Source organism: Populus nigra, chromosome 4 (genome assembly GCF_951802175.1).
Source record: "Populus nigra chromosome 4, ddPopNigr1.1, whole genome shotgun sequence".
Taxonomy (NCBI): Eukaryota; Viridiplantae; Streptophyta; class Magnoliopsida; order Malpighiales; family Salicaceae; genus Populus; species Populus nigra.
The window spans coordinates 10,787,792-10,813,033 of NC_084855.1; the positions used below are offsets into that span (position 1 = coordinate 10,787,792).

Here is a 25,242-nt window from a genome sequence, read left to right on the forward strand (position 1 = left end):
TATTTTATATAAAACACGTCATTTCATTTCATTTTTATTTTTGTTAAAACAACATGATTTTGACTTTAAAGAAAATTTTGGTTTTTTCAAAAAGATCCTCCAGGTTTACTATTTTTTCAGTTTGGTTATTGGCTTACTGATCTTTAATTTTTAACCAATTTCAACATTAATTTTCTTTTTATTTCTTTTAATTTTATCTCTAATTGCACTAAAAACAACTCCACATTTTTTTGACATTTTGATTTGGTTATTGGCTTTTCAATTTTCAACTATTTAGTCACTTTCAACCCATTTCTCAATATTTCTTCTTAATTTCATCTTGAATGGCCTTGAAATAGTCCCTTAATTTCCCAGTCTTTTCTAAGTTTGTCATTGACTTTTTAATTTTCAATTATTTAGCCAATTTAAACTCTTTTTCTCAATTTTTTTTTTACAATTTCATCCTTAATTGTATTTTTTAAATGTAGATATATTACTTTTTGGTTGAAATATTTTTGTTTTGGGAGATTTAAGAGGGGTAAAAATTAATCGTTATGATAATATGAAAGGATCATTGAATTTCTAATTAAGAAGGTTATGCTCCACAAACAACTTGAACTGAAGGACGAATTCATGTTAATACAAGGAGACTAATGTAGGAGTGTTTTGAAAAAATAAATATTTTTTTAATTATTATTATTTCTTCTTTTTAAGCTTAGGAATTTTTTTTTCTTATTTAGTATTATTAGTCTTTTTTAGTTTTTCTATTTGAAGAGAATTTTTATTAAGTATTAATATTCTTTTTCTATATAAAGAGTTGTATATTTTTATGGCAAATGTGACTCATATGAATAAAAATTAAATAATTTAAATATTGTTTTGTAATAGCTTTTAAAAGATCTGACGTAAAACAAACCCATTGCCATTTGCTTTGGTAACGAACAACGGGGTTACAGATTTCCACGTTCATTAATATACCCATATTAATGGATATGCTAACATATTGACTATTATATTGATATAATATTTAATAGATCGACATGCATATTAATTGATATATAATATGATACGTGAATTAAAAATCGTTGTGATGGTAGAATCACTAATATTCTCACATCTGCACCGTCGTTTTGTGAGCTCGCGACATGTTGTCATGTCCACACTAATGATATATTCAAACATGGAGTTGTTATTTTACTTCGTATCATGCTATCCTAATGAGTATATTTTGACAGTGTTAAATAAAGTAAAGAATCTTTTTTTAATTTATTTTTTTATTTTTCAATTTCATTAACGAGAAAAGTACGAGAAAGGGTTTTTATTATAACTCTTCTTAGAAACCACTATTCACTAGAATTTTTTATATATATAATATGTTTTTTTTCTTTTAATTCAATTTTATTATTCAACCTTAGGTTACTGAGGATTAAAATTCATATATATTTTTTAAATTTTTTTATGAAGATATTTTAGTTTCATAATCTAGATCTCAAGTTTAACAGGTTTACTCAATTAATTTTTGTTCTCTTTCAATCAATTTTTAAATTTTATTTTTATTTTTTAATATTAGATTATTGAGGGATTAAACTTTATAATTTATTTCAATTTACTTTTTATGAAGTTATCTTAGTCTTATTATCCGGATTGTGGATTTGACAAGTTAACTCGGTTGTTTCAAGTTTGTTTTTCCTTTTTCTAGTTGAATTTTTTTTCTCGGTTTCATTCTTTAATATTAGGTTGATTGAAAATTAGGTTTCATGATTTATTTTGATTTGTTTTCTATGAGGTTATCCTTGTCTTATGACCCGAGTCATTAATTTGGTGGATTAATCCAAGTTAATTCGAGTTGTTTTTCTATGTTTTTTTTCATTGATTTTTTTTTTAATTTTATCTTTCAACACTGAGTTGATTGAGAATTGAGATTCATAATTTATTTCAATTTATTTTCTATTGGGTTATCTTGATCTCATGACTGGGGTCACACGTTTATTATGCTAACTTGGGTTAACACATGTCATTTTCTGGTACTTTTTTAATTGTTATTTTTAATTTCATTATTTAATATTATGTTTATTGAAAGTTGTGCTTCATTATTTATTTTGATTTATTTTTTATGGGATTATCATAGTCTCATAACCTGATATGTAGATTGATTGGTTAACTCGAATTGATTCAATATATTATCGTCTTAATACATATAAAAATAAATAGCATATTGAATATTTATTTTTAATCAAACTATGTTATTACTGGTAGTCTGGATTGTCTTTAAACCAGTCAAGTTGACCAGACTACACAGGGATAATTCTCACAAGGTTTAAATATTTTTTTACTAGAAAAAACATTTTAACATGACCGTATGGCACAAGCAAATAATATAATACCTATACTATCTAGAGGAGACACCTTTTCTCTTCCAAAGAACGTATAAATGGGGAGTTACCACATGGACCGCGTTTTGTAGGAATAAACGGGTGGTACTGAGGAGTGGGAGGACCGGGTCTCCCAACCCCTAACCAAACGGCATTTACTACTTTCCCATGGAAAACTCCTCTCTCAAAGGAAGGGAAGAGGTCAGTTTCCTTTTTGCTCATTTCCCACCCTTCATTTGTTTTTCCCATCGAGACATTTCAACAATAGATCCAAATTTAAAGGAAAGTTTCCCAAAGAAAAGTTAAAACCCCACCCAATTTGAATAAGCACACATTTTACTCTTTTTTTTTTTTAAAAAAAAAAATCAATTCTCGAAAAACAGGGGCAGCTAATAAAGAAGGACACGTAATTTCAATTCAGTATTTATTGGATTTAATTACCAAACCTAGTGATCATACCACACTATCTGAATTATTAAATGTGGGATTTGGTGATGTTATGAAGAAATTTATTCGTGAAGGGTCTTAATTCGATTGGATCATGTTCGCCTGTTACATTTCAAATATCACAGCGCGAGCGTGTTAAAGATAATGGGGTCATATATTATTATGTCTCATCGTTAAAACAAAATAAGCAATTTTCTTGACCGGTACAAGTAATTTGCCGATTTATTACGGTAGCCTTCTTTTTCTAAAATCCTAAATTGCCATTAACTGCCATTAATTCATTTCCAGAGTTGAAAGTAACATAAATCTAATTTTGGACCACTTTGTTTCCCATTTCAGTTCTTAATTCTTAAATAATTTGTTAACCCAAACCCTTCTTCATAGTATTTTGGACAGAACTATGGTTTGCTTCTTGTATCTCTAGAACCTACATCGAGTCTGTATATTGCTATAGAAACTCAAAACATGGATTCTTACAACATCTTCGATGAAAATGCAAAGTTTTTCTTTTTTTTTTTAAATTTGTGTATGTAAGAAAGTGAGGATTTTAGATATAAAATTAGAGAAATTGAAGTTCACGACCAAGAAAAAATTTATGAAAATATCATTTTTGTTTCTTTTGTTCCCCATTGTAGACTGTAACAAATTATTTTTCCATTTTGAATAATATTAGGTAGAAAGGGCAAGTTAGGAAAGAGACGAGAGGTGAAGGTTCAAAGAAGAATGGTTGGGAATAAATTCAGAAACGGGCAAGCCTGGCATGTTACATGTCCCTCTTTCTATCCCTTCGTGCAAAAGCTTTAATTACGGTGTATTTAATTTTTTTTAATTTATAACGCTTTGAAGAAAATCAATTACTCCTCTCAAAAAATCAAAAACAAATTAATTGAAAAAAAAGACATTTCGATCTTTCTTTTTTTTCTTTGTATATATCTCTCTTGGTGGAGGAATGCTTGTCACCTACTCCTTTTAGTTTCCACTCTTTCTCTCAACTTCTTTGGAACTCTTTCCCCTATAGAAAAACAAAACTCCTCAAGTCACAAACTTTTTCACAAAGAAGGAAAATCTCTCTGTTTTTTTATCTCTGTTTCTTTTGCTCTGTTTTCAAGTTAATGGAGAAGCACAAGTGCAAATTGTGCTTCAAAAGTTTCTCTAATGGCAGAGCTTTAGGTGGTCATATGAGGTCTCACATGTTGAATCTTCCAATTCCTCCAAAACTAGAAGATCAATTCCCAGATATTGAAGTTAGTGAAGATACTGAATCAACTTCATCTTCAGAGGAAGAAGCGGAAGAAGGACAAGAAGAAGAAGAGAAGGCTGTTTTTTATGGGCTAAGAGATAACCCAAAAAGATGTACTCGCTTGGTAGATCCCGAGTTCTCTTTTGCAGCTGTTGATGCTGGTTCTGTTGTTCTTCAAGATAGAGAAAGTGAGACCGAGTCATCAAAGAATCCTACAAGAAGAAGATCCAAGAGGACTAAGAGCTTGTTAGAGCATCATCATCAATATCATCAACAAAGACCCAGGCAAGAGCAAGAGAACAACATCATAATAAAGAAGCTTGAATTCAAGAAAATGGGCACTATTAAGGCAGCAGCCGAGTCATCGTGGGGTCATGAACCCGAACCGGTGAGTTCAATTTCTGGCACTACAACAGAAGAAGATGTCGCTTTCTGTCTTGTGATGCTTTCAAGAGACAAATGGAAGAGAAAAGAACAGGAGAATCAAGAAGAAGAACAGGAACTTGAAGAGGAATTAGCAGAAGCTGAAACAGACGATTCTGATGAGTTCAAATCTTGCAAGACAAAAACTAGAGGAAAGTACAAATGTGAAACATGCAACAAGGTGTTTAAATCTTATCAAGCGTTAGGTGGGCATAGAGCAAGTCACAAGAAACTCAAGGTTTATACACAAAGTAACGAACCAAAATTGGAGCGAACAGAAAATGCAGGTGCTTCTACTTCTTTGCCAGAGAAGAAAACACATGAATGTCCATATTGTTTTAGAGTATTTTCATCCGGGCAAGCTCTTGGTGGCCACAAAAGATCTCATTTAATCGGTGTAGCAGCTTCTTCAAGTACTCCTGCGAGAAGTTCCACAAAGATTGGAGACAATAATTGGGGTTTCATAGATCTTAATCTTCCGGCTCCCGTTGATGATGATGATATTAGCCAACTTGATCAGCTCTCTGCTGTGTCTGATGCAGAATTTGTTAACTACGTCAAACGGTGAATATCTTGCTTAATCTTAGTATGGCTACACAAGAAACGGGTTTGATCCAAAAAAGGAAGAAGTTTTTTACTACTTTTACGTTTTTGCAGGATCTAAAACTATGCAAATTTGCTTGGGTCAATTGAGTTACATGGTTCTTGTTAATCTCAAGACTATTTCTTACAGTGATTCATTTTATTTTATTCTGTACTGTCTTCCAGTTCTGTTTCTGTAACGAACTGATGATGAGTTAAATCAGCATCCACGAATGGAGGGAACTGAATAGTTTTTACATAAACTAAGCTGTTCTTTTTCTTATAATTTAGTGTTACAAATTCTGGGTTTTGTTATTCTTAGTGTTTATTTTTGTTTTGATGAAGTGCTACGCGTCGTTGTAACTACTGATGGCTGTTTCTATTCAAAGTTCCAGCTGTTTCACAGGTCATTTTCTTAACTTGAAAATAGTCATTTTCGGAGAAAGTTTGATCATAGACCTTTATTTAACCTCTTTTTTTTTTTTTTTTTTGTAATTTATTGATAAATTCTGCCTATGGAACTGTTACATTTCATGATAATTCTTTTCTTTTCTTCTTTCCTCTCTCTCTCAGCATTTTCTTGCTGCTTCTCTGTCTCTGTCTGAAACAGTCTCAAGCTTTTTCTTAACAGATCTGCTGAACTATTACCAGAGAGGGTGGGAAGGAGGGATGGCATTTAGTTAATCACTTGAATAGCCTTGAAACTGCATCTGATTTACATTTAATAACTTTCCAAATCTAATCCGAAAGATGATTGAGAGGAAAAGTGAAAAAATCTCTTTTTCCCTTTTTTTTTACACAAGGAGTAAGCCGCTTAGCTTGGCACTAGGCAGCAGTGCCGCGTTTTGCTGCGGATCATTTTTTTTTTTTACGCGATGCATAAAAAATATGAAGGTATTGCAAGTGTTTGTTGCGAGACTCTAGAAAATAAAATAAGACCGGGTGACCCAGGAGCATGTGTGTAAAAATATGAATTTTTTTAAGCGATATTTCTATCTTTTTATGTAATATTAAGCTGACGGTATATTGGACCGGTCTTGGTTATCCAAAAATTACCATAAGTATTTTTAAGTTTGACTTCATTTTTAAATACTTATTATAATTTGAAAAATTACATTTTATATCATAAACTTAATATACACGTTAATACTTAATATAATCACTAAAAAAATTCAACAAAAATTATGTGATTATTTATATGATTTCATTGTTTTTCATTTAATAATAATAAAACCCTTAAATTAAGTATTGCAAGTTTGCCATCAATTCTGTTTTATTTAAAAAAAACAAATAGCCACGACCCACTTTAACTCGAAACCGAGATCTATAACAACATAGAAACCTAATGAAATCATAATCAATGGTTGCCTAACAATTATGCCATCCCCTCCAAACTGACTCCAGAAAGTATAAAAAAATTTATGTCAACCCCACCTCAAAATTATTTCAATTTCTCATATATTTTAATGGTAACTAGTTTTTTCTTGGGTTTTCCCTACAGATCTTCTCATTAACTGAAGAAAAATGTACGGATGTGGAAAGGGAGGCGACGGTCTAGGAAAAGGAGGAGCCAAGCATGTTCGTGATAACATTCTAGATATCACAAAGCCTGTGATATGTTGTCTTGCTCGTAGGGGTGGAGTCAAGCGTATCAGTGGTTTGATCTATGAAGAGACTCGTGGTATAATTCTCAAGCTCTTCCCTGAGAATGTTATAAGAGATGTTGTGACCTTCGATCATGCTCGCCGCAAGACTGTCATTGCCATGGATGGCGTATCTTTTGGGTTTTTATATGGGAATGAAATGGTGGTGGTTCGATTCCATTTTTTGATGTGTATAACTTGGAGTGCAGGGAATGCATTTTTCAACTTGCATAAAAAAGGTGACGTAATTAAAGTTAATGAAGCATGAAAATAGGGTGTTTAACTTAGGATTGCTAAATAACTTATTGGCTATAGAAATTGGCAGGGCATAAGAATGAGTCCATGAGACAGATGGTTAAGATAGACAACAGGTGGTTGCATGCATGCTCACAAAGAACTGCTAAACCATGGCGCCATAAACTCTGCCAAAAAGCATGCATTCATGGGGTATTTTATCATTTTAGCACAGTCGGTAAAAGCACGGGGAAAATAACATAATAGAAAAGTATTTGAAAAAGAATACGGTTTTAACTTAACCGTGATTTTGAATATTGATTCCATAAATAAGGCTATTGAAAATAATGATTGTTAACTCAAGAAATAATTAATTTACATGTATATAAATTAATATAAAATTCTATTAAGATACGACGGTCAAGTTATGATATTCAAGATTAAATAATCATGAAATAAGAGGAGATATAAGAGAAAAAATGAGGGGATATAGCATAAGATATGATCTGAGAGAGAAATAAAAGAAAAAAATAATAGAAAGAAAGAATGGATTACTATAAACATACTAAGACTCTGTTTTTTACACACTCAATATCATTAAAAAAATTTAATAAAAGAATTTTTATCGCACTATAAAATACCATCAAACGAGATCGTAGTTAGCTAATAGTTTTGTTTGGGGTTAACCAAATCCTAAAGTACTTTAACTCAAAATAAAATTACTAACTAATTATGATTTTATTTAGTAATCTTTTATGATATTGTTAGAATAGTCTAATCAAGACTTTTCGAACGGTATTGGGTATGTAAAAAACAGGGTTTTAATATATCCTCTACGACTTATTTTTTTGTCTCTACTTTTTCTTTCATTTTCTTTCTTTTATGTTACATCATCTTATTTCTGTGTTTTATTTCTTGACTATTGAGTCTTGAATATCATATTGTAGTTATTAAATCTTCATAAATTTTTATATTAATTTATGTATATATTAATTAATTTGTATAATACATGCGTATTTGATTTGTGAGTAAGCAACTGCTATTGAAAATAGCAGTCGTTACAAAACCAATATCCAAATTCGCAATTGTTTTAAAATTATGTTATTTTTTAATTTCATTTATAACCCATGTTAATTTACCAAAACAACTGTCTTATTGTTTTTTTTTTTTAAAAAAAAAACCCGCATTCGAGCCTGATTACTTGACAGATACTAAAGCGAATGACTGTACCTTCCTTGTTAAGTTACGTGATTCACCAGGCACTGTCATTTCTATAGGATGCTAAAATAAACCGTGAGATTGTTCTCAATTTGTTAGTTGATTTGAAATCCCTGTATTATTTTTGGAATTTTGTTTTAAGAAGAAAAAAATGTTTTTGAATGATCCCTATGAAAATCATGCGGGAGTGTAGTTCGAATTCCAACACATGACTTCATATCAGGAGCCCCCCTCAGCCATCGAAGTAGAACATTTCGGTAGTCTAGAATTTGTTTTTAATGAAGTATTTATGCTGGTTAAATTATTAAATGTGAATACACTAATAAAAACATATATATATATATATATATATATATATATATATAGATAGATATATATAGATAGATAGATATTATAGATTGAAATTATATTATCTAATTATACATATAATAAAAGAAAATAATAATTTCATGTAGAAATTATATAATTAAAAATTTTGCCAATTGTTTATACTTAAAAAAATATCCAAAAAAAAGTTTCACTGTAGCAATTGAAACACTGTTTTTTTTTCCTGTTATGTCAAAAATTAGATTAAGATTTTTTATATTTTTATTAATGGATATGATCTTTACTAAAATTTATTATATGTAAGCATCAATTTTTTTTATTCATGATTATATTTTTTATTTTATGTCAAAAAATATGCTAATAATACCTATACATTAATTATTTTGTATTAAAAAAAAATTAATCAACTTACAACGAGATGAGTTGAATAGATACATTAACGCGTTGTTTTTTTCTTTATATTTATTAGCATAGATAGTTCTCAATATATTTAATTAAATACATACATAAAAATTCTGATTTATTATTAAATTTTCTTTTATAAGAAAAAAACATTTGAAAAGCTTTTATATTTAATTTTTTTTTCAATAAAATTATTCTACCCCGTAGAAACGCGGGTTTGATAATTACCAGTTAATTACTATTGATAGTACTAACGTTAGCATTGCATCAAGTACCCTTGAAACCCAGCATTGGTGATACGAGCAATTTTACTTTTTAAATTCATAAAATTGATCGTAATTAATCTCTCTTTTTTTTCTTTACTTCAGTTATTAAAATTGTATTTAATCTCTGCCTTTCGGTCTCCCACTCCAACTTGCCTAGAAAAACAAAATTATTGGTTAAAAAAACGCATAGACCAGAATTAAATTGGCAACATTTTGCAATTTTTTTAAAAAAATTGTTTAATATATTTAATATCAAATCCCGGGTGAAATATGTTTAATATCACTAGGGATAAAAAAAAATTGTGTATTTGCAATGTCCTAAGTATCTTTGATCTCATACCAGTTTACAAGGGTGTTGCATATAACATTGTTGTTTACATTGGATGATATGAGGCTAAAATTATTAAAAACCAATGCCAAATATAAGAAAGCAATCAATAGACACCATCGAGCTAAAGTATTTAAAGAATGAGATATGATAATGATTTTTCTATGCAAAGAGAGACTTTTCATCCAGCTGTATGATAATTTTTAATGGAAGAAATACGCTTCTTACACTAAAAAAGATTAATTACAATGCTTATATTATAAATATGCTAGATATATGGATATTCTAGAACCTTTAATGTTTTCCAATACCATCTTTATTATGATTACGAGCCATTATATCTAGAGTCTTTTACATATGGAGGGGATTAATATAAAATGTGTTATAGATATATTTGTAGAATATATAAATAATATAAAGCTAGCAAAGAAGCCTATAAATAAGCTTAGATAAGTCAAACACACAAACTAACAAAAATAGTTATAAATTTAGATGTAACCGTTAGATTAGACTCAAATTTTATCAGATAATTCTACAAGTATAGTTTTATAGAAAAGAGAATTAAATGTAACGTTTGGAAGACCCTTAAATTAGACTTGAAATATGCTATTTTTGCTATTTTAATTATTTTTCTTGTTAATTTTAAATTTTAATTACTTTTCTTACTTAGATTTAGATTCGTTTTGGTTATGTTATTTTTAAATTTTATATAAACAATTAGTTTGATATTTTTTTTCGTTTATTGAATTTTAAACTTTTCAAAAAATATCACAGTTTTCTTTTCCAATTTCTTTACAATTTAGTGGTGTATTCTTAGGGATTGAGAATCATAGTTTTTATCCATGATATATATTGCATCATTAACTATCTACTCCAGGCCTTGATTCTATCAATACCAAGAAGATTAGGCACAGACTTCTTTAACTGAGTTAATCATCTATTTTTATTTTTTTTTGTTTTTTCATGATCACATTATGATGCAATGTTGTCATAGAGAGTTTATACCACCCAAGTTGATCGTAAGATCCTAAGAGAAGTACCTCTGATTCCTTGCTCATTTAAAAGGATTTGTCCACTTCAAGTGTAACTTTTCACCATACACATAAAAAAAATGAAATGAGTTCTTATGATATATCCTTTTTATCCATTCACTATTTTATGATGTTTCTTATCGTTAATCTCATCTAATCAGCCAAACTCGTCACAAAAACTGTAGGCTTTACAGTGACCAAGACAAATTGGGTTGGTTGGTTGGCTACCTTTGTGGTTGAGAAAATGAGAGGATAAATTAGGCAATTAGCACACAAATTTTTTTAAAAAAAATTATGAATTCATATAGGAGCAAAAAGTTTTGGTGAAATAGCATGGTTTGATTATGTCATGTTTCTGAAACGTTATATTTCCTAAATATTGTTATTTCTAAGAGCAATAAGATAATTGTCATACTTTAGAATAGCGACAGTTTGACCATGTCATACCTGTCTTGTTTTCTAAAGTATGACATGGTCAAGTTATACTATTTATAACTTAACCGATTGATCAATTCATAATGGTAAGTGAAACTAGACGATTGATTCCAAAAATAATAAGAAAAATAAAAAAACTTACAAAACTAGAGGGCTTCAGCGAGATTTTTTATATTTAAAGATTTGACGGTCTGTGTAGCGACGCAATCACAAATATAAAAAAAGTAGCCTCCAAAAACTCCTGTAAAAATAATTTTTGAGATTTTAATTGAAGTCTATTTTTTAGTTTACAAGTTAGACAAAAACAATTTTGACTCATAAAACATATTTGAAAGAAAAACTTAATAAAATTATGGTTTTATGTGAAATGGTCGACTGGTTAATATAATTGGATCCAACCAATCAACCAGTTGAGGCAAAAGATTGGAGTTTGAACATGTCGCGCTTCAGATAAATATCGTATTTTTAAAGCGTGACATTATCAAACTGTATTACTTTATCAATTTTTTTTGAAACAATGATATTCTGCCGAGTATTTACATTTATTGTGCTAATTTCTTTTAAAAAGAAATCCAAATTAAGATGGCAATATGATGAGTCGGTGGTCGGTCTTTTTGGTTCCATTTGAATTATAAAAGGAGCTAGAAAAAGCTAGTAGAAGTCAAAAAGGGTGACGATTATAAGAGTGAGTGCCACTTTATATCAACTTTCACTCTCTTTAAGCGGTGGGGTTTATAGAAGGTTGAATAGTGGGATATAAAAGAGAAACAAACAAAATTCCCCTTAATTTGCCGGCTTAAGGCCCCCAAAAAAGCGTCCAAAAGAATGAGTCGACATGTGTTCTTCTTTTTTTCTTCCAATCCTCTTTATTTCTTCAAAGTTCTAACAAACACGACACCACCACCACCATCATCAAGAGAATTGTTGAAAAAACACTCTCTCCTCCAAGTTAATTTACTTCATAGTAATTCAAGTGGGTAATTTTTTGTTGCAAGTTAATGGCAGAAAGCTAATCCATTTGACACGGTATGGGCTCGAAGACAAGCTAAGACATCCAAGCCACTTGATAAAGCATTTGTAATGGGACTTGGCATGACCTTCTCCACGTGCACATGTTGGTATTGTAGTTCTGGGTTTATATATCTATATTTGATACTTTACCACGTTGTGAAGCCTCCTTGAGCAAACCATGTTTTCTTAGGAATTTTTTAAGATATGGCAGTAACTAATGTAGTAGCTAAGGGAAATTCTTTGTATCGAACTTTTTAACAGAACGAAAATGGAACTGGAATCGAATGCATTTCCTGTTAGTGCATTATTTGGACTCAATTAATGCTAGTTAAAGTCGAGGGACGCAGAAGACCAAAATTACCAATATAAGTCAATGCCTACTTGTTAGATTTCTTGGGCTGCGGGATGAAGCTTTTTTTGTTTTCACAACGCCAAAAAACAATGTGGGCATTGTTAACGTTTTTCAATCATCAAGAAAAAAAAATTAAAATTAAAATTAAAAAGATTATATGTGCATTTAATAAAATAAATTAAAAATTATATGTGTTTATAAATGATAACAAACATGTTGATTTCAATTAAAAATTGAGTGGGGAAGGGAAAAAAATAATGAATATTTATTTCAATTTGAAATGGAATATTTGAAATTTTACAAAATTAAATTTTATTTTGTCAAATTAAGAATTAATTCAATATTAAAATCTATTTTTAACATTGTGAGAGCCTTATATAAACTCAATTCTAAATTAATTTAATATGAAATGATTAAATTGAGAATAAAAAAAATCAAGTGACAAGAAAATATCTTAAAAAAAGAATAAAGAAAAAAGAAAAAAAAACATTGTTGTTCATTATTGCAACCCATAATGAATTATGTATTTCTCTTATGTTTCATTTTCATTAATTTTTTAATATTTTTTAAATCTCACATGTTCATAAGTTCAAATAACATTTCATGGTTTGTTGAGGATTAATTTTATAAAACCGAACTACAATCGTTAAATAAAAAAAAATGATCCAATAATAAAAACACATATAAAAAAAATTAAAGGATCCAATAAAAAAAAAAGATGTGAAAGCAAAAACAAAATAAAGAAATGAGGTGGTAAAAAAAGTTTGAAGGACCCAATTAAAAAAAAGGAGAATTCTAATGAAAAAAAAAAACTTAAGGTGATTCAATGTTAATATAAACAATGTTACCACCCCAAGTTTTTTAATATATAATACAATATTACAATCACAGTTGCATGGATGAAAATTCATCTCTATTTATTTGAATGTAGTTAGGTACGAAGGAGCTTTTGCCTTTATATATAGAAGATGAGGACAAATAAAAATACATGGTTTTTTTTTTTCCATGGAGGTGAAGATGTTACCTTTTTACTTGATAATAATTATTATATAATATACTAAGGGGAAACTCACTTTCGTTGTAGCAATCAACTGTAGAAATCACAGATTTGTAATTTAATTCAATTCTTTACGGTGATTGTAGTATTGTCAAATTTGTAATTTTTTTAAAAATAATATTTCTTTATATTTCATCTATTTATCATCATTTTTTTGTTTTTATTTTCATTCATTCATTTACTATTTTATAATTTTTTAAATTTTCATTAGGACAAAATATTTTTTAAAAAATTATTTATATTTGACCTCACCATTATTTTTTTTCTTATCTTTATTCATTCATTGTTTTGTGTTTTATTTTGTTTTTTTTACAAAATCTTTTTTTATATATACTCGATCTATTTATCACTTTATACTTAATTTATTTACCATCATTCTTTTTATTCCTATCCTCCTCGTTCATCCATTTATTGTTTAAATAACATTATAAAACCTTTTTTTTAAAAAAAAAATATCTTTCTCTACCATCTTCCAAGAAAAGTCACTCAGCCTAAAATCAAATATACTATTTCTCTCTTTTATCTTATTATCATATAAGAAACTACTAAAGGAAATATTGTTTCACAGACACAATATGAGTTTCTTCATTTCTTCATTGTAAAAACAACACTCCTGAAATTTTATTAATGTTTGGGTTTTGTGCAATTTTCACCTTTATACTTTGAAAATAACATTATTATAATTTTATAGAATTTTACGGTATGTGAATCCTCTTCAAAAGCATCTTGATTTGTTGTAAAGATGCTAATATTGAGACTTTTAATACTTGTTTTTTTACATCTAATCATTTTCTAGCACCCTCATGGCAACCTCTAAAACAGATTTAAAAAAATCAAGTCTTTCTTTCTCTTTCGTAATTAATTTATTCTCTCATTTACCTAATATTTTATCTACAACTCTCTCAAACAATCTTCTTCGTCTTTTAAGGTGCCCATAAAATTCTAGATCAAACCAGTAACATTGTGGAGGGGATTGGTGAGAATTACGCTAGATCAAAAGGCCTTCCTTAGTACTTGACTAGATTAAACCAAAAAAAATCTAGAAAAAGAGAATTTTGATGATCTTTCTATCCTCTGGGTGCTGAATTGATAGTCAAGATCTGATGGATGGTTTTAGGAGAAGTGGGGCTTGGTTGATGGGAACTAAAATTTGAAAAAAATAACATGTTAATTTTCCAAGGAGAAGGTCTGGTGTGAGATCTTTATGATTTGTGACTTCAAGGTTTTTGTAATTGTCTTCTCCATGAAAGGGTAATCTTTGAGTGTTTTTGACTCATCTCAATTGCTTTGTGGTTTTGTAGGGTTTTCTTCTCTTATAATAAGTGTATGTCATGTCTTCTACATCCTTCAAGACACGCTAGCCATCTTTGAGATATGTAGATCTCGAATTGGATTTGATGGCTCTAAAGCTAAAGACTTGCATTTGGTTACGGCTTACACTTCCAGCTCTTTACGTGTTTCTTAGAATTTTAAGCTGACAATTGAATTCCTTTCGTTCGTCCTCAACGGGCAAGGTAAGTCTATTATCAATGTTTTTTTTTCTTTTTTTCCACCCAGTCAACTATTTATCATCGATGTCCTACTAAATTGAAAATTAAGCTGCCACTTTTTCAATTCCATGGCACAAAGATGCCATGCTTGATGTGAAATTACTTTGGAATTTAGTGGACTGCTTAATTATCGTTTATTTTCTTTGTATTATTACTAACAACTACTTTTATTATTGGTTAATTTGATTTGTAGGTGCTTCTCCCTTTGTTGTTGGTCACCTTTTGTGTTACTGTTTTTTAGATGCCCTTCGACTTACAGGTAAATAAGGTTCTCTTGCTTTTCGTTTGGATAATTCTTATTAAATTTGTGTAGTGTTGTAGTCCACAGACTCTTTTTTTCTAGTTTACATCTTTGACTTACATTTCAATTCTGCCTAATCTTTTCCCTTTTGCTATCTTTTTTATTATGTTTGGCTTTTTTGGTTTGTGTTTACTTTAAAAAGACACTGGATCTACATTTTTTTTAAATTAATATGAGTGTTTGGGCTAATTTATGTATATCTCAATTGAACCTGCGGGCCTTGAAATTAACGACTATGTAAGCCTCTAGTGGCTATCTTATTAGCAACCACAAGGTTCGAACCTGAAATCACAAGGAGAATAAACATCTTAGTTTCAAACTTTTACCACTTAATAAACTACTAAATAATTAATTTACGCATTTTATATCTAGTGCTAAAGGTTGTGTTTATATTCATAGATTTGTTTGTCTACTTGGTGCCGAGGATGTGGACTAGAAAGGAAAAGAAAATGTATTCTTACTGATATTTTATAACAGTATTCAACCATTCAGTCCCTTGCTCTCTCTCTCTCTCTCTCTGTGGTAGTTTCATTATTACATAATAAAATTGAAATAGGTTTTAGAAATCCACCCGCAGCAGTCAGCAATTTCTTTTATATTCATTATTTGTATCCAGTCATTTGAGCGAGCAATTTTTTTTATATAGTTAAATATATCAAAATAAAGTTTGTTAAAAAAAATATTTAGATAAACTGACCAGATAAGATATTCAATTAAAGGTAGTAATTCCTTGGTAACATGCACAAATAATTAACAATATTTGGCTGATAAACTAGTGCGAAATCTAGGAATCATCATGTCATCCTATTCTTGGCCACTACCAATGTGCACGACAAAGCAAAAAAAAAAACAGTCAAACAGGTTTCACTTACATTTATGTGGTGTACACCACCTCATATTCCTAATATGCACTTAATGTTACAAATTGTTTAGTAAAAAACTAGTTTACAGATCAGTGCTACAATTCTGCTCTAAAAAAATATAGTAAAAAAAAATTCAGACTGCAAAGAATATTTTACAAGTAGCTCGAGCCCAAGCCAAGTATGTATTTTGCACATAATGCCTTCTCATCCCTAAAAATATTTTTTTACATTTGAGAAGGCATAGAAAACTATTGAAAGGAAGGTTTATAATCTTCCAATATGGATATTTATAAATCAAGAATTTTTTTAGTTAAATTTTAATTTCATTTATACATGATTAATTATAGACATGTTAATATTTTATATTATAGAATTTATGTTGGGGAATATTTTTCAACAAGTTTGTAACCCCAAATGAATCTATTTTTAGTTTGACTTCAAACATATTCATTAACTATGTAATAACCAAATTTCTATTACTTAATTACAAGCTTTACAACCTAACTGCCATTAAGTAGAGAGAGTACCTTTCATGACTTTTATTACAAGAAGATTTCCATTACCTAACATGTGATATATCGAGCGAGTCCCCAACAGCCAAACCTTTGAAAAATGACACATCCTTGCAACCTCAGCCTTGGATAATCCAAAGTCGCACAAGACGTACGACAATGTCCCTAACTATTTGACAAGAAGAGATCCATTTTTTTCTCTCTCTAATTCTCAGCAAGCAAACAAAGGATTTGAACTTAAAGAATAGGTTTGTGTTTAATCATAAAAATGGCTCCTCGACCACCTTGTTACCATAAATTTAGGACATCTTAAGATCTTTCTTTCTGGGTTGCATTTGTTCTTCCACATATTTCTTTTGTTTCCCTTCCTTCTTCTCGGGCTCTTTATCTGTGGACTATTTTATTGCATTAATATCCTTCTTTATGCCATATGTAGACATTACCTTTGGTTCACGCCACAAACACCATGATTCCATGCCCCTCCCTGGCCATACACACTCGAATGCCTCACACACTACCAAGCTACTAGCGTTGTGTCTCACATGTGATCTCTAATCCTTTGTGACTGCAACAACCCATATGCCTTTTGTTTTGACTAAAGTGGACAAGTGGCTTTGCTTCGCTAGAGAAATCTACAATGAACACACCACTCTATGTATGAATATTTTAATTAAAATCTGATTATGAAAAAAATTCATTTTATTGTGCGAAAACAGTTGGTTCTAATATACCTTTGGATCTCCGGCCTCGTGTCGTTTTTTAAGAAGTTGCTGCATGTTTACCCTAAACTATATGACCCGTTTGATTGAGAGATGGCTCTAGATTTAATCCCCTTTACTTCAAATTTGAGCAAAAAAACAATTTATCATAAAAAAGAAAAAACAGTCGGTTCGGAAATATCCTATAGCACCATACAAGCCGCTTTAGAGATTTCCCTTTCTTCTTTTGTACTTCACTACGTTTAAACATGTGCAATATATATAGTAAAATTGTTCGATATCTGAAGTGATTAAAAATCAAACCTTGCTTAGATCACAATGACACCCCATAATATGTTTCATAATTAAAATTAAAATTTTATCATAATTAAATTAAATTAATCTATTAAAAATCTAATTAAGTTTCTGAATTTATTTTTTTATACATATTCTTTCAATAATCATTTAATTTGACATTAAATTTGGATTATCTTTCTAGTTTTAAGTACAATAGGTTATGATCAAGTTCACAATTCCATTCAAAATTTCAGTTTGTTTCTTTTAAATATTTGAAACATTTCTTAACCTCTTTTTTTTCAAGTTATCAGTCTTCTTGTTATTATTGTTTTTTTTAATTTTTTATTTTGAAAGAAAAAATATAATTTTTTTTAAAAAAACCTAAAAATAGATTATGACACCACAGATTAAAAAAGTCAATCTCAATATCAACCTTATGACTCAATCTTTACTTTTAGATTGGACCGATATTCTTTTCTTCTCTAAAATCAACCTTGGGTTATGCCATAATTAATTTTCCATTCAACTACATCTTTTTTCATCTCCCAAATTTCAATATTTAGTTTTACGCTTGAATAAAACCAAAAAACAATAGCCCAACAATTTCATAATCTTTCAGTCTATTAAAAGCTCATCAAATCTGCAGACGTAGAGATTTTGGGCATATAATAACAAGTGAACCAGGCATGGCTTGAGGAAGATTCTTGACTGAATACTCTTGTATTGAAGGTGGTGGACTGGTGGTGGGTTTTTTTTTTCTTTTACGGTGATGGTAATGTGGGCGTGATTTGGTTTTTTATTTCTTAATTTTATCTTTGAATAAGTTTCTAGGTGATGAAAGAGCAAGAAAGATGAGGAAAGTATTGAATCTTCCCAATCCATAGACGTGCTCCATGAGGCACAATTCAAGGTTATTGCCCAGGTCTAGTTCTGGCTACCAACCTTCTACATTTTTTATCCCTAACATTGAATATTGATGTGACACCTCACCACTCCTTGTTATCTGAACATAAAATTCCCATGCTCATTTTACTAAAATCGAGGCCTAAAGTGATGAGTTCGGGAAAGGGTTCACGAGTTCACCATCCCTAGAGTCCTAGACGCGCTGATCTTTTAACGGGCTGTTTAGAATAATGTGAATTGAATTAAGTTTATATAGTTAAATCATTTTATTTATTTTTTTAATTTCTTTGAAAGTATTAATTTGAATTTTTTTAAAAAATTAATTTATGAAAAATATACAAAGGCAAATCATAAAGAAGATTACCAGTAATTTCTTTTAAAATTAACATTGCAAATAACATTCCAAAAATACCAATGCCTTAGCAAAGGATAGTGTTACAGTAACGTTTAAAGAAACATCAGTTATAGTTGTAAGAGAAAATTTTAGCAGATTAGGGGGGAACAGTTGGATTTGCAGAAGAACATGTATATTTAAATGCTAGCATAGCGGGAGAAAGAGAGCCTACTGCATCTGGTTTCTTCTTTCAAGAGCTTCAGCAAACATATTCTGATTGCCTTCCTACTAGATACAATAGCTTTTCCACTATCAAGACTTCTATTTCTCATGTTAGCCTTCCTAATTTTATAAAAGAATTATTGGGCTGCTAGTTGCGGAGATTTTCCAGGGGATTTCAGATTGATTAAGAAGCTTGTTGTTATGGGCAAAAGTTTGTGTATCTGGAACAAAACAGTGTTTGGAAATCAGAATCTCAAGCTTGTTGGAGCTGAGCACGAACTTAGGTCTCTTAAAAAGTTAGGTGATAATCGGCCTCTTTCTGAGTCCGAAAAAGAAAGGATTAAGTTTCTTTCTTCAGAGCATTGGGGATATCAGTAGGAGGATGGAGGATATCTGGAGGCAGAAATCTCGTCTGAATTGGTGTAAATTGGGTGACAGAAATACCTGATTTTTCCATATATCAGCAAGTCTGCGCAAGTCTAGGAATAAGATCTCTCAGATTGAGCATGAAGGAAGGGTTTTGATTACTCCAAAAGAAATGAAAGATGCTGGCTTTTTATTCTAATCTCTTCACAAAGCTGACCATGCCTAGAATTTCTATGGGTAGCTTGGGGTTCAAAAAAATATATCTTTGGCAGTTTCGGATTGGTTGGACCGAGCTCCCGATTTAGAGGAAGTGAAGCGCGCCGTTTGGGATTGCTCTAAAGCTCCAGAGCCTGATAGATACACTTTCGCTTTCTACAAAAAGACTCGGCATTTACTCAGCAAAGAGATTTTCTTGATGGTGACAGAGATCTTCAGAAACTGTAAGTTACTTAAAGGTATTATCTCCTCTTTTGTTGCTTTAATTCCTAAGAATAAAAATCCTGCAAGTATTTCTGAGTACAGGCCTATCAGTCCCATAAATGGTCTTTACAAAATTGTGGCGAAGCTGCTTTCTTCTCGGCTGAGGATTGTTATGTCAGATATTACAAGTGTGAATCAGTCAGCGTTTATTGCGGGGCGGCAGATTCTGTGTGGTTTGATGATAGAAAACGACGTAGTTCATGGAATGAAAAAAGAGGTGGCCACGGTTTCTTGTTTAAGGTGGATTCTCACAAGGCTTTTGACTCCATCCCGTGGGAGCACCTTGATGAAACTTTGGGTTACATGGGTTTTAGTGGCCATTGAAGGGGTTTAATTTATGAGTGCCTTTCCACTTCCAAGATGGTTGTCCTGATCAATGGGTCTCCTACCAATGAATTCAGTTTACAGGGGGGGTTAAGGCAGGGTGATCCTCTTTCTCCATTCTTGTTTGACATTGCAGTAGAAGGTCTGACGGTTCTTTTTAATAGAGCCTTTTCAATCGGATACTTTAGGGGATTAGAGATTGATCGTGGTTTTATCACTCATCTGCAATATACAGATGATACTCTGATTTTCTCTCCTACTAACCATGAATCCCTTCAACATGTCAAAAGAATTCTACGCTGGTATGAAATTATTTCAGGGCTTAAAGTTAATTTTTACAAGAGCTCTCTAATTGGCATAAATCTGGATGAGGACTTCACTTCAGGGATTGCTAGGGGTATTTTCTGTCGTGATGATCATTTTCCTGTCAAGTACCTAGGCTTGTCTTTGGGTGTGAATCCGGGCAGATTATCGACTTGGAAGCCGGTACGTTAACATCTATTCGGGGCCAACTAGGATCATGGAAAGGATCTTTGCTGAGTATATATGGCGGGGAGAATCTTCTTGATCAAGTCTGTTTTGAGCTCTTTGCCACTTTATTATATGTCTGTTTTTCTAATGTCCCAAGGCATTAGAAGATTTCATTGGAGTGGAAGCTCAAACATCAGTAAAATGTTTAAAGTTGCATGGAATAAGGTTATTAAACCGAAAGATCATGGAGGGTTGGGGCTCGGTTCTTTACAAGGGAAAAACTTGGCTTTGATGTTCAAGTGGATTTGGCACCTTGATAGTGGAAATGTTGGAGGGTGGCTGGAGACTATTTAGCAACGGCCTTCCATCCTTTAATTACCATCTATCCCCTACGTGGCGTGCTATTCAGAGTTCATTTTCCTCGGCAAGATGAATTGCAGCTCTCAATTCCAGCGTTTGTTTCAAACTTGGTTGTGGGCGGACAACCAGGTTTTGGGAGGATTGTTGGTGTGGCATTGCTCCATTGAAGTCCTAATTTCCGAGACTTTACCGTCTCTCAACTCAACAGCAGGCAACAGTTTGTGCGGTATTTTGTCCAACTAATAACTTCTTTAATCTTAGCTGGAGTCGTGACCTGATGAACAGAGAATCAGACTTGCGTGAGTCTCTAATTGCTGAAGTTGAGAGGCATTTTATTTTACATGGTGGCGAGGATATAAAATTGTGGAAGCACAACACCTCGGTTGCATATTCAACAAAATCAGGCACCAATTTTTTTTATTGTAGTTTGTATCCAGGAGATCATTCTTTTCCTAATATCCTTTGGAATTGTCAAGCACCTCCAAAAATTGATGTCTTCATTTGATTACTACTTCATGGTAGTCTCAGCACTCGGGATTTCGTTGCTAGCAGAGGAGTTATTAGGTGCATGGGAAGATGCTTGGTGTCCTTCCTGTAATGTTGAGAGTGAAAGTATTAATCATTTATTTCTTCACTGCCATGTTACTTGGGAGGTTTATTAGGTGGATTGGCTTTCAAGGTTGTATTCAGTTTAATTTGGATCAGGTCTTGACAGAATGGTATAGTCTTCTCGTCAGGCAGTTTTTTTTGCTTTGTAATGGCATCTTCTGGGCTATTTGGGTGGGGCATAATAAGTTAATCTTTGAAGGTAAAGTGCTAGACGACTGGGAGTCTATTTGTGACTTAATTTTTCATTGGCTATATCAGTGGATTCGAGCTTTCAAACCCACCTTCAGCTACACAGGAAATGATCTAGCAGTTTATTATAGAACTTTTTTTATGATAAGCTTATTATGACAGCACATGGGTTGAAAATCTTCATTTAGTGAACTTCAATGTGAAGAAATAGCCTAGAATGATTTCAAAAACATTCCTTAATAAACATATCACATAACTTAGAAAAGTATTTTAGTTTTTAGTTTTTTTTTTTAATGTTATCCTTGGTATCACTCATTGAATTTATTTCTTCATTGCTTTTTAAGTGTCCTAGTTTGGATATTAATTTGCCATCAATCTTAGGACTTGCATTCCCTTTCTTCTTCGTTTTGTTTTTTTTTTGTTTTTTTTTGTCAATCTCCATATTTTCACATGAAGGGTCAAATTATATAATTTTCCTTTGGAGGGCCTATAACTTCTAAATATGTAAGTTCAAGGGTGGCTGGGGGGCAGCTAGGCCACCCCTAGAAGCATGTTTCAGAGATACATGGAGGAAGGAGGTAGAATCATCCATTTTCTTCTCTTACTCGGCCCCCTAATGGCTGGAATGCTTGGACGTATTCTTGCATGAATGGATAAAAATAAAATAGAAAGCAATGAGCCGATTGCAGAATGCCATGCGGCAAGGAGCTTCCTCTCCCTGGCTTTCATGTACTATTTTACACAATTTGTGCAAAAGAAAGAGAACATTTACGACAAGGGCTTCTTGTCAGCTCCTTATTTATTGTTCTTATTTGTTCCCACATGAATTTGTTTTTCTTGTATTCCACCCTTCTGAGGTGGTTCGTACAATTTGTAATCCACTACCAAAAAATCGATAAATACAAACGAAAATATCAAGAGAATATTTTTGTCGGTAAATTTTCGAGGAATTTTACCAATAGAAATATTATCTCGGTATATACCGAGGGAATTATCGTCGGAAAAAAAATTAAAACAAAGCAAAAAAGAAAATGATGACGTGTCATTTTTACCAACAGAATTACTGACAAAAATTCGTTGGTAAACTATAAACAATGTTTATCATGTCAATTACAAAGGGAATCACCGACGAAAAATTTCGTCGGTATTTTCCAGAGAGCTTCAGAACTGTTCACTTTCCAATTGCACGGTTAATTGTTGTTCTTTACAGACAAAATCACCGACGGATTGAAAAGTCGTCGGTGTTATTTGGCGGTTTTCTGAAAAATCTAATTAATTTAAAATTTTCATTTAAATATTATAGATGGAATCACCGATAAATTGAAAAATCATCGATAATTATTGGCGGTTTCTGAAAACTTTTTACAAAATTAAAAATCCGTTGGTAAGTCCTTCCGTAAGTCCGTTGGTAATAAAAAAATATTATTACCGACGGATGCGTCGATAATAATATTTTTTTACTACCAACGGATTTACCGACAGACAAAAAATTACCGACGAAAGATTCACCGACAGAGCATTTCCATCGGTAATTTCGTTGGTAAATTAATTACCAACAGCATATGTGTGTTACGCTGACGGAAAAATTTTGTAGGTAAAACTGTTAAATCTTGTAGTGATCCTTCACGTAATTTCCTGTGACGAAGCTTTTTTCTCTTTTAATCTCATCAAGGGGTCTGGATTTTGTCCATCAGCATGCAATTTGTATTCATGGAAGAGCAAGCTGGTATGATTTGATCAAACATTGGAATTTTTTCACGTACAGAGTTAAAATGTTGCATCGACCTCTAATTTACCTTCAGCTCTGATTAATTGCGATCAAGACCATATAAGACTATTGTTCTTCACAAGATTTCTTGTTCTTCTTCAATTATATACTCAAACTATTCTTTCCCCCCTTCAAATCTCAAATGCCACAAGCCCACAGCTTCGAACTTGAAGTAACGAAAAGAGGAAGAAGAAACACATTTTTTTCACAAATTTGTAGAACCATCCGAAAAGAGAGAACAAAAATAAGAAAGAGACTGATTTTCTTTCTTTAGGTGGCGTTTGATTTTAGATTGAAAAATATTAATAGAAATGAAGGGCAGCAGTGAGAAAGTCAAAAACCATAGGGGTGGAAATGGAACATTGAAGAAAAAATCTACTATTAATTTATTCCATCTTCTCTTACACTTCTCATCTTGGATCACAAATATAATATTATTTAGTTTTTTATAATTTTATTTAATTTAGACATTGATTTGATTTATATTAGGATCCACTTTTATCACTGATTTTTTTCAATTTTTATCAAATATCCTTAATATTTCTCATGCTTAACACTTTAACTTTACATCTTTAATTCTTTATCTTTAAATTTTAGTTTATTAGTATTTAAATTTTAAATTCTTGACCTCCTAGCAAACACAAATTAAGATGAAACTAATTTTTTTAAAAAAAAAAGGGTAAAGAAAAACATATTGAGACCATACCATTTTCCTCCAGGGCCCATAAAAAATGAAGAATCTTATTGGCAAATGCGGCAAGCGAAGAAACCACACAGGACGTGGAAAGCGGATATTGGAAGAAAAACAAAATGGTTTGCACGTGCAAGCTGAGACGTTCACCTAAGAGTTGAGACGAGTGAAGAAAAAACGCAAATAGAAATAATAATATTTGGATTGAGACGTTCTTGCTCATTACTTTTTTTTAACGAAAAGAAGCCTAAATTACAATTATATTATAAAAATATACTAAAATGTTTAAGTAACATACATCAACAATTCACAATAGTTTGAACTTTTTTTTAATTTTCATCCTCACTTTTTTCTTATTACAATCTTTTAAATCTAAATTAATGATCAATTTATTAAAATTTATTAAGAAAATAAAAAATTCATCAATAAAAAATTACAGTGTAAAACAAGAAAAAATATGATGATCAATATCAATTTTGCTAGAGCAATTAAGTTCTCTTTAGTCTATTTGCTTTTCTTTTTTTTTATTCTACAATCCCTTTAGTTTTTACAATGTTAATTTTCATCCAAAAGTATATTTTCTTAATATTTTAGTTCTCAAGTTTAAAAAAGAAGAAAAATTCATCTAAAAACAACAAAGAAAAGAAAAGTTTAATAGATAGCCTTTTTTTTAACGACAAAACTCGCATATGCTAGTGTCAATGAATTCTACTAATTTGATGAAGAAAGTTTAATGATAATGATTTTTTTCTATAAACATACATGAAAAAATAAATTGGGTTTCATTTATATTTCTTTAATTCACTTATTTTTTTACTTTTTAAGTGATTTTTAGATGTTTTTGGTTTGATAAGTGATTTATAAAAGTTTTTATGGTGTTTATTATGTATTTTGAGGTGAGAATTGGTTGAAAATAGATTTTCATGCCAAAAAAAAATCAAATCTTTTTTAGCTAAC

At 31.0% G+C, this 25,242-nt stretch overlaps 1 protein-coding gene across 1 annotated transcript; it reads left to right on the forward strand.

The window, feature by feature from the left end:
- Nucleotides 1-3,332: 3,332 nt before the first annotated feature.
- On the forward strand, nucleotides 3,333-5,358 carry LOC133691682 (zinc finger protein ZAT9-like). The gene is made up of 2 exons (XM_062112287.1): nucleotides 3,333-5,025; nucleotides 5,119-5,358. The coding sequence occupies exons 1-2, from the start codon at nucleotides 3,911-3,913 to the stop codon at nucleotides 5,123-5,125; spliced, it is 1,122 nt and encodes a 373-aa protein (XP_061968271.1). The 5' UTR covers nucleotides 3,333-3,910; the 3' UTR covers nucleotides 5,126-5,358.
- Nucleotides 5,359-25,242: the final 19,884 nt, after the last annotated feature.